This window comes from Pundamilia nyererei, unplaced genomic scaffold (genome assembly GCF_000239375.1).
Source record: "Pundamilia nyererei isolate P.nyererei 1_Seehausen unplaced genomic scaffold, PunNye1.0 scaffold00179, whole genome shotgun sequence".
NCBI lineage: Eukaryota > Metazoa > Chordata > Actinopteri > Cichliformes > Cichlidae > Pundamilia > Pundamilia nyererei.
The window spans coordinates 636,359-647,662 of record NW_005187580.1 but is presented as its reverse complement, the minus strand read 5'-3'; the positions used below and the strand labels follow the sequence as shown (position 1 = coordinate 647,662).

At 43.5% G+C, this 11,304-nt stretch overlaps 1 protein-coding gene across 1 annotated transcript in view; it reads right to left on the bottom strand.

Annotated features, from left to right (window-relative positions):
- The window catches only part of actn1 (actinin, alpha 1), a 58,454-nt gene extending 48,078 nt beyond the window's left edge, over positions 1 to 10,376 (bottom strand). Inside the window, exon 1 of the mRNA XM_005746560.2 lies at positions 9,973 to 10,376. Within this exon, the coding sequence (XP_005746617.1) occupies positions 9,973 to 10,080 (108 nt within the window). The 5' untranslated portion in view covers positions 10,081 to 10,376. The remainder of the gene's footprint in view (positions 1 to 9,972) is intronic.
- Positions 10,377 to 11,304: the final 928 nt, after the last annotated feature.

Sequence of the window (11,304 nt, the reverse complement as noted above, 5' to 3'; positions counted from 1 at the left end):
AGAGAAACGGATGAAAGGAAGGAAAAAGAAAATATAATATGATGGATAAGATGTTTCAAGCTGATGTTATGGAATGATGTTTGTAGTGATTGTTTTTAACCCTATATCTGATGAGTTTTTCACATCCACTTTGTCAGTGAGCTTCCAAAATCAGTTAAGCCATCCAAGAAACAATTTTACATCATGTGGGAAGTGATCAGCAAAAGCAGATTTTTGATAAAGAAAAAAAAAGTATCTGGAATAGGAAGTGTAAGTGTAAGATCAGACTCTGGAATTCAGGAATATTATAGTTACTAGGCCTCCATATTCTGGGTGTAGGATTATTTTCTGTAAAAAGGGTGGCAAACTGCTTCCTGGAAATCCATTTAATTTGACCATGTTCTTAGCTAGTTTGCTAATTAGGAATGTCCTTCCTGTTTTTTCCCCTCAGTCTGGAAACTTTGCAGCTGGTCATTAAGTGCTATGAGTCCTGTTTTACCATTTCTTTCAATGTTAAATGAAGAACTCAAAAGCAAATTCCGGAAAACAAGGTTACCTGCTATCTGGTATAGATGTAATGAGGAGGTTTATATGCCTTACATGTCTGTCTATTAAATGTAAAAAATAAAAATAAAAAAAATAAAAAAGTAGCTTGGTTAGCTTAGTTAGAGATTGCTTGGCAACCACATTTCTCTCAGGAAAAACATGTATTTCCCAACCAGTTGTCAAGCAGTTGCTGGACATCGCTGGGCAAAATCTTTCACAATGAGGGTGTGACACTTTTTGCAGTTGCTCTAGGACTGGATGAATGAAGCTTTCCACAGCGACTGTCGGCAACCAGTTGGGGAATACTAATTTTTGCCCTCATAACTGGTGGTTAGCAGGTGGTCACTGACCAGTCTCTGGACCCATGTGACTGTACCATACCATCTTTTTTTCCTTCTACAAAAACTGAGGAATAGAAACAAATCTTCTCTTTTATTAATCGGTGTAGGTTAGCCGTCTCCCCAGTTTCCAGTGTTTATGCTAAGCTAAAGCACCTGAAGAGGGAAGTCATTTGATAGCTCAAACTCTAACCTTGCTGATGATGATGAATTATTGAATCCAGGTTGACAATGTGACAATAGACGGCCTCTTGAACACACTCTCTTTGTCCCGAGCCCTGAAAGCTCCTCTGTCCGAGTCTCTTCTTCCACTCACTGCCTCCTCCCCCCCATGCTCTCCTTTCTCTGCCCCTGAGCTACACCCACACAGATGAATGAATGGAAAGGTGTGCCTGCGCCCTGTTTTTACCATGGTGTCTGTTTACTCAAAGCTTTTTTTTTCCCCTTTTTTTTCTGTATAGGAAACGCACTACAGCTGCTCCCATGAGGAGGCTTAAAGCTAATACACTAGCATGTGCACAGACCTTCTGAGTACAGTACAAACCCCCTCCTGGCTTCAAAGCAGTCAGCACATGCACTTGAGAATGCATGTGGTGTGATTAATAGCATTAGCGGAAGAAAGACTCGACTACATCCTTCCCATGTGGTGCATGAAAAAAATTCTTGGAAACATGCAGACAGATCACCTATAAACGCCCCTCTGGGTCGTACGGTATTGAAAACATGTGACCATAAGTGTGCAGTGGATCCACACATGGTTGCATATTGGGTATTGAGCAGATTTATTTTTTTGGGATCGGCAGTGTCGTCTCCACAGGAAAGCACCTTGACCCCAAAGCTCAGAGTTAATGCAGAATCTAAAAAGTCTGGGGTCTCAAAGAGGCTACAATAACGTACACATAACAACAAACTGCAGTCTATGCAGCATTAATTGTCATTCATGAAACTTCAAATGAAGCAAAGCAGTCAAACGTATCCAAACCCGTGAAACTAAGTAATTAAAATTCTTTTTTTTTTTCTTTTTTTTTTTGCCTGTCCTGTTTGGCTCTTTTGCCATCAGAATTGTTGTCTAAAGGCAAAGAAAGATGCCCAACGGATTTACTTTACCAAATTGACCATCCCAGCTTTGCCGTAATGGTCCATTTGATTCACCTTTTATTGTTTATTTTATTTTCACTTACTGAATACGGGACAGACTTGACTGGGGGAAAGAAGGGGAGAAAGAAAGAGGGAAAGAGAAACAGCTGAGAAGAGGGACGGGGGAGAAGGGCAAAAAACAAAAACCAACAGAACGGGCAGAGAAAAAAAAAATGCATATATCAATCACCTGGATCACCTGCTGAGAAAGAAAAAAGAAAGCAAGCAGAAGAGAACAAGAGTAATAGAATAAACAACATCACAATGATATATGGGAATATGACAGTAAATACTAAATATTAAACATTATTGTGCAGCACATAAGATCAACAGAACACAGTGTGCTTTGAGGTAGGAGCCAAAAAGGGTGTAGTTTGTGGGTGTGATCACCCGTGTGTACACCTGTGAGCATGGACGCGTTTGTTTTTTGTTTTTTAAAAGGTTCCTTCATGTAATGATCTGCTAGAGGGTGTGGGGGGGCCACAGCCCCGTCCTCCAGGGCATGAAGCAGGTATGGAGGAGATCAAAACTCCAGACATCCAGAGGCCCCCAGAACACAAGAGACCAAGGAAGACCAACAGAGGGGCAGCCGCGCCACTGTCCCAGAAAGAGCTGAGGAGAGTCCCAGATGAGGGCTCACTCAGCAGCCGCGGAGCAGAAGCCAGGGGGAGTTGCAGTGACGCGCCCGTGAGCTCCGCCGGCAGCCAGCCGTGCCTGAGTGACCGAGCCCCAGGCCGAGAGGCCGGGGGCACCCCACCTCCGAAGTGGCCCGAGCGAGCCCCAGGCTCCAGGCCCCGATAAGCGGCCGCCAAGGAGTGAGCCGGTGTGTACCTGGACGCCCATCCCCAGACACAAAGAACCACCAACGCACCGACACCTGAGGGAGTCCGCCACCGGCAGGGGAAGTGGTGGTGGGGGGAGATAGGCCTCCATACCTTGGAGGGCCTGAGATGTCCCCAGAGAGGTGGCGCCTGACACCCAACCTGACATATAGACACAGAAATACAGGCACACACAGACACAAACATCCATTCCCACCCTCATGCTCTCATTTGCACTTACTCCACACTCAACCAACGTGGAGACAGACATAAAGAGACGCTGTACACACGATCACACTCCCCAAGCGTACTCTACAAACCGGGTCTAGGTACCCTTGCCCCTGGAGGGGGAACTGCACCCAGACCCAGGTGGTGTTACCCTTTTCCCTGCGGTGGGGGGAGGCAGACCGCCCCGACTCCGAAGTAATTAAGTAATTAAAATTCACTGCACAATGGGTCTTGAAACTGTTTTAATGACCGAGGGCTTGGGGTTGACTTCTATATACAACGTTTCTAAATTTGGAGCTAGAGAAAAGTCAAGAATTTGCATCAGGGCCTGGGCCTTTGGGAGCTGCTCAGATAAGAGCCTGGTAATTGCTCACATTTGACTTTTCAAACAGTGGATTCTTACAAACTAAGATGTACTGTTCAGCTGGATGAGGATAGATTAGCATGCACCTTCCTGAAACAAATAAAGGAGAAACTGTTCAGCAATGAGAATTTCCCCGACAGCATGGAAATGTTTTTGCAGGCCAAGAACGGACGAGAAGTTGTGCAGCGGTCTGACCTTCTTTCTTCAGACAGCTGGGAACAACTTTCTCAGTCGCTGGCTCTCACTGCATGGTAACACACACACAGAGGAGATACATCCACAGTGCTGCACATGGCTATTCAGATATTCAAGTTTAAACTAATTCTTCCAGCAGCATCTGATCAGGAAAAATCTGTATCCAAGGAAAAATTCAGGTGAAAAAAAACTAAACACTAAGCAATGCTCCAAATGCAGGGACCTAAAGCACACTCATGCCAGAAAAAAAGATCCCACCACAATGCCAGTGAGTTCTGAGAAAATACTCCTGCACTTCATAAGGAAACTAGACATAAAGTGGGAACTGACATTTGCCCCTCTGATTCCAGCACTCTTTACTTTGAACTAACAAAGTTTCATGCCTTTACCTTGCACAGTTGCAGTGTTATTTCCTTGACAAATCCAGTCAATATAAATTCAAAAAAGCCTGTGCGGTTGAAGAAAGAAGGTGTCGCCAGGTCTCAATTTTCCCCTGAAGACAAACACACACAGACTCACAAGATACAGACAATACCTACTTCATAGCATAGCTGGGAATCATGAAAACTCATTGAGTTACATCTGAGAACCATTAATGTCCAACTGTGTGCCAGTGCATCCAGTAGTTCCTCCAAAAATTATGAACTCAGTAAGGGAACATCACATAAGAAGCAATTAAAGTAAAAACAGCTCCTTCAATTTGACATTTCCTGGGCAAACAGTGACACCAGTCCTCCAACTAAAGCCCCAGCAGAATAAAACACCTTCTTGAGACGCAGAGTGGGGTTATGTAAGAGTCATTAGACACAGGTCAGTCTTCTGACACACCGTACATCCACCAAAAGCTTCAGGCCATAAAGAGGAGAGGGTTTCCTCCAGACTGAAAGCTTCTCATTAGCAGCAGATAACAAGATGTTTCAGCTAATTATGAAACCGACTCCATCAAACCCACATCGCGTTCACGCCGGATCAGTTTACAGGAAGATTTTACAAAAGAAGAAAGGAAGCAGTTTCATGGCAGGAATCTTGTTTTTGGTTTGAATCCCAAATGAGAAAACTGGAAGAAACATGGAAGACATTCAGTTTTTCCATGGGAACGCGCATATGGCATTCAACAGGTTGACAGTAAATGCTTCTTTCATGAATAAAAATCTATTTCAGTCAAAATTATAAACACGTCTGTGTCATTAAACCACTGCATTTCAATTCAAGATAAAACATCTGCTCTTTAATATCTGGAATATAAAATTTGCACAACTCCTCTGAGCACACCCCTCCAGCTGAGCTAGGAGCACGCACATAAAACTTCCTATGATGGGGAGAGTGGATGATCCCGTGCGCTCTCAGCCTGGGTGTCAGCATGTGACCCCATCAATACAGAAAACGAGACAGAGCCCTGAGAGCCGTGACCGGGGTATCATGACTGCTTCTCCTGGGAGCCCCTGTTGGGATTTATAGTCTGGCGGCAGTAACCACAACAGTAGGATCCACCTGGGAGTTCCTGAGTCTTCTAATAAGATATCTTTCACTCACATATTGAATTTTGAGACTTTTTAGTGCTTCACAGGGAGCTGCAGCCACCCTGACAGATGACTAAGTGACTGAGAAAAGGATGCTGAACCGCCTCCTGCTGACAAACAGACAAAAGGTTGCTCACTTCCCTGAAGCATCTCTGAATCAGATAAAGGCCGCATCGGAGAACCGACCGGGACTTCACAGTCTCGCAATCGTTTTTTTTTTTGTTTGTTTGGTTTTTTTTCAAAGTCCTCTAAATATAAAGATACATCACAGAAATGGGAGAGTGGCTAACACATCCCAGCAACATGTCACATCTCGTCTTCTTAACCTTGGCAATAGCTCTCCAGGCTTTCTGAAGGTCTTTGGCTGCTTTTTCCACTGACGTCCAGTCTCGTAATCAGAATCATCAAGGGAAGAAAACTTTCCTAAGAAAGTTCAGGCTGCGTGAAGAATAAAGATCGCCATACCAAATACTGACTTTCAAGCTCATTAGTGCTTAAAACTCTGTTTTTACCTTATATTCTGTATTTAAATCCATGTTTACATACATATTAATAAAGGTTTCCCATTTTCCTAGGAAGATATAAAGAACATTAACACAAATTCATCTTCCAAACTTGGAAACGGTTTAGGATAAACCAAGAAAATGTCTTTGCTTGTATTTTTTTGTAGCCTGTCTCACCCCGAGGAAGCGGATAACCTGAATTTGTTCACATGTTAAACCATGACTGTGGACATATTTTAACACTATAACTTTGACTATTGCACATTGTGCAAAGCACATGCTGGGAATGTTTTACCTCAAAGCTGGCTGAGCAACAACTCTTCCCATTGACTGTGTGTGTTTGTTTCTGTTTGTAGACCGGAAATAGTGCAAATATTATCCATATTATTAGATTGTATTGTATATTTAAACAAACTAAATTCACATGTGTAAATTTATGTTCCCAAACTGACCCTCACAAGTTTAAAAAAAAAAAAAAAAAGCATTTTCTCTTTTGTTGTTCATATTTTCTGCATATCTCAGTCCTATCGTGTGTTTCATTTAACTGCTATTATAAGACTTATAACTGTTTCTCTCATAAGGTCACTGACAAAATGACATTTTACTGGCTCAAAATATCATTCAAGCGCTATGTACACAAATGATGATAAGCACATGTGAGTTTAATCATATGATTGAGTGCAGTCCTTGGTGGCAGTGGTCATCAGGGCTCAATGACAGGCCGCAGCAAGGAAAACATCACATGACACAGACGGGCAGTTTACTGAAAATGGAAAATAAATGTGACACACTCTTCAGCCTGCTCATGTTTTATGTAGTGAAGAGGAGCAACATTTCAGCACTTGACGCCTTGATCAGTGTGGAGAGCAGAGCTGCCTGGGAGACAGAGACAGAGAGGAAGGTGGGTGGCTGGAGGGTTTTTTTACTCTTTTGACATCCACCGCTTTGTCACCAACGATCTGACACTCTTCTCCTTTTGTTTAAAAAAAAAAAAGAAAGAAAGAAAAAAAAAAACAGGGTTTGGAAAGGTGCATCATGGGAACAGAGGAATTTGATGACAGGAAGCATTTTGAGAGGTGGCCAGAGCTGACATTACACATCCTATTATGCAATGTAGCAAACAGCTGCCAGTGTGGAACAAAACACTCATCTCTTAAAGGTTTTCTTACTAGAAGTAAAACGTCACACCGTCATTCATGTGTTGAGTCAGTTTCCTGAGTGATGAAACTTGATGTTTTTTAGGACACGAGCAGCCAGCAGACTTGCTTATTTACAGAACTAAAATATCCATGTATGGTGAAGGAAATCACTCAGCAGATCGCCACATGGGAAAATCTTTGAAATTTTTACTTCAGTTATTGAAATTATTGCTTATCAAATTAATCGTGCTACTTCTTCCAGAAGAGGTTGAGTGACTGTACGTGGATGTTGGTCAGGGTGCCGAATTGGGAAGTCTGCTGCCTGTGACAGCCACGCCCAGTGCTGATTGATCACAGTGGTGACTGATTCGCTTTACAGACACTTCCCACATATGCATCACACAGACAGGCAAGCCTCTGCAAAGCCTTCCTGGCCACAAAGCACATGAACTCTCTGACATCACAATTCAGAGAAATCTATTGATCAGCACGCTGATTCTGCTGCCGGCAGTCACCACAAATTAAAGAGACACACCACTTTTCTGCTCTTTGCCTCAGAGAACAGGTATGCTCTGCGTCTGTCTCCACTTTATTGGCGAAGGTGAACAAATCGTGAGATCAGAGACTCTGATCTGTGACCTGGCTTGTAGAGTCTGGCCAGGGGAATGTGGGTGTGGGTTGGGAACACAGAGTTTAGGGGTGTGTGAGATGGGAAGTAGGAGGCGGGAGGTTTACAGGCAGATCTGGTGGAACGTGCTGCAGCTCATACCCTTATAAGGGCAAACCTGGACAAATTAGCTGGAGCAGTTAACACCTGAACTCCACCTTCCAGCTACAGAAAAACAAAATGACCAAAAATTAAAGGAGCGCGACGATAAAGTTCACTCAGAGTGATCACTAAGGAATGTATCATGTGATAAAGGTGACAATATGTGAGCTTCATGTAACCTTTGGCAGAGGGCAGCAGACACCTGGGTATGCAAAGACATTAGGATTTCAAGATTAGAAGATATCTTTGTGCGTGGGAGTCAGGTTAAGACTTGTATCGGACTCCAAATATTTTAAGCACTCTCAGACACGCCAGGCTTTTGTGTGTGTGTGTGTTAGTGAATTGCAAAAGAGCCTGGAAAAAAAGCCCTCACCTGTGTAATGTGCTCTTTTTTTGTACTTTTGTACTGTTAAAAAGTTTAAAAGACACTTGAACAGTAAAGAGACACCCAGCATGGACACATATGGCCACTTGGACCCAAAGAGAATTAATTTTCGTTGTAAATTATTATCCACCTAATTATCACATCTTGGTGGTCTGTATCAGTATCCAAACAACAGTGAGTTTAGATAGCTCCAGTTATATTCTACAACAGCAAAAACCTTCAAATAATCAGCTATCGTTTCATTTTATGTTTAAGTACAGTGACCAACATCTTAGATGTTGAAGCAAGTTATGAGGGAGAGACTGAAAGACTGAAAGGCTTCCTGGTTATCTGTACATCAGCAGTAGAGCTGATTGCTGAAGCTTGTGAGGAATTTTTCAGTGCTGCGTGCACACATGCACACGGAGAAGTGTGCACGCGTGTGACAGTTATCCATGCCCTCCTTGGGGCAAAGGACAGAGGTGCAGGCCTGCAGAGGAAGGTGGGGGCTGCTGTGATCCCTCTCAGTCTGCAATTGTGTCTGGTCAGACCTCAACATAACCCATCATCAGTGCTCTGTCAGACAAGGGGAAGTTTACATGAATAAATATCCTTGCTCTCTGCTGGATGATTAGATCAATGAGGGCCATGCAGGCACAGGAATGTGCAGGTTATCACAGGCAAGTGTTTCACCACAAATTCTGACTTGTTTGCGATATGGGCAGAACAAAACAGCCAGGTGAAACTTGCCCGTTTGTTGCATGATGACCTTTATATACCAAAAGCCCCTAAAGGAGCACCAGCAGGAGACAATTACCTACTGATGTTCGAAGCACTTCGGTCTACTGTTCACACCTGACATCAACCCCGCATACCTTTCCTTTACTTCCCCTTTATCTGCTCTCGACCGGTAGCAGCCTGCCGATGACATAATCCAGGAAACCAGAAGCCGAGAGCTTCGTAGAGCAAGAAAGAAACTCGGGGAGAAGTTTTCCAACAGCAGCGAGAGGGGCCGATTATTACCATTTTTGGGCACGCTTGCTCCCATCCAAGCCCAGCCCAAACCAAACCACAGCTTACTCAGATTCCACAGCGTTTTTCTTCCCCCTTTTTCAAAGCAGAGGACAAGTATGGGGAACAGGGAGGGGAAAAGTAGCACCCATTCTCGAAACAGACCATTCATATTCCATTTGGAAAACGAGCAGCAGCTGGGAGACGCGTGTAGAAGATCCGGACTTGTTAAGACGTCTTAAAGCTCTTTATTGAAAATATAAACCGTGTGCAGTTCGGGTTACAGCGCTCATAATCACTCAAAGGGGAAGAAAAGTAGTGTCAGAAGTCAAATGGCTAACTTTCTATCACTGGTAATAACACCGCAAACAACTTCCTAACTAGAAACAAGTACTCCTTTGTTAGTGGCGCTAGAAAATACGTAGAATCCGCGCGTAAAATGGCTAAATAAAGGGGAGTCGGAGGGAATTATGGTGAGTTTACCCCCCTTCTCACACAAATACACTCCATCCCCGGGTTGTTAATCATGGCCTAATCCACGTCGCATCATAAGCCAGATGACAGGAGGGGCCAGGTACACACCATATGCAGTCAAGCGCATGGCTGACATCTGTTGCGCTGAAAAAGTGGCCGTCCCGTCCGCCTTCTAATTGTCCCTCCTCATACGCTTTCCCTCCTGCTTCACGTAAAGTGCTGTTCCTACACACGGTCGCTATACGTCTACAGCTCTGCGGGATATCCGCAAGTCTCTCCGAGATCTGTAGACGAGAAAAGTTTTGGAGCCGTTTTTAAAAGTACCCAAAGAAGCCGCACAGGTGATTTTGGCCGCGATAATGAGCCTGATAATTAAAGCAAGCCACTGCCAGCTGGTTTTTGGGGCTGCCGTTGGTTGTCTGCTGGCTCCAGTAACGGATCGATCTGGAGCCAAAGTCGCCAAGTGCACATCCAAGCGGATGTGTGGCGATAATATTAATGAGCTGTGTTATTAGAGCCTAATTATTATCACAGGCAACAATCCCACTTCCGCACGGGAGACAGAAGGAAGTCAAAGCCCTTACCTTTCTCTGCTGCTTCTCCCATGCAGGATCCAAGAGGAGATCCCGATCCCAGTCATCTTCTTGTTGCATATAGTCATTTTCTTCATCATAGTGTTCCATATTATACATGTGTATATATAAAGCTTTATATATAGACGCTCTCTGCTTGTCTCGTAAGTCCTCCGGTCCTCGGCGAGGTGATGTTTTTTTACAGCAGCTCAGTCTACTCTCCTCCACGCATTCAAGACGGTGTGTGGATGAAATTAACGGTCCACCCCCGGCTTCCCTCTCTCGCTCTCTTTTTCTCTCTCTCCCTCCAACTCTGCCTCTTTTCTTCTTCTTCTATCTGCTCTATTTTTTTCCCCAAGCAGGAGCATTCAGCCCTCAGTAGGCAGGTCTAGTATCGAGGAGCGACGGACGCAAAAACTTTGCCTCAGACAAATTGGAATCGATAGCAGACCCAGGAATCCGATTGGACGCCTCTGGGACTCAGAAACCGCCTCCCCGAAGCAGACTGGCTGCTTGGGCTGTCAGTGGTGAGGCTTTATAACCAAGGTTGACTGCCTGGGTCGAGCCAAATATCTTTCTGCCTGTAATCTGACTAAAACAAGTGTACTTTTTTTATTTCAATTGTTTTATTTAAATAATTAGAGGTAATAATCTTTCCGCAAGTCAAAGTATCAAAGAGTGAAATTAAAAGCTGTGCATTCAAAGTGAAGTAGAGGAAAGTAACCTAGAAACAGGGGCGTTTCTAGATATTTTTCTTTTTCAGCGGTGGGGGCTCCCCAGAAAATATTGAAAACAGAAATAAAATTATGGTAGAAAACAGGCATAGTAAACATGATTTTCGTGCTCATGTGCAGCCCTGTTTCCTGTTTCAGACTTCTTATGTGAAGAGTGGAGCTTCACAAGAAGGCATGTTGGATAATTGTTCTGCTAGGGAGAATTTAATGCATTTAAACTTTAAATGCATTAATGCAAGTAAAACCTATAATCCTACTTCAGTAGCTTAATAATGCACAGGTTGTATAATCCAAATATACTCCCAATATTTAATGTACGTATTATGTCCAGTAACACTTTTCAAAATGATATTATTGGATTATGATAACAGATTCATTGATGCATGTATCTCTTTAATGTTCCAGCTGTTGATGATTTTAATCACTTATTTATTGTTCTGTAGCTTGATCTACAATAAGGCAATTCATCTGCAAAGATACTAACTAACAAGACCTTTAAAATAATGCAATGCGGTAAAAGCAGAAAGTAGCATAATATGGAAAAACCACGTGTCTAAGTAACAGTACTCCAGTCCAGTAGCTTTGGTGGATGGGGCACCAGGGGACCAGT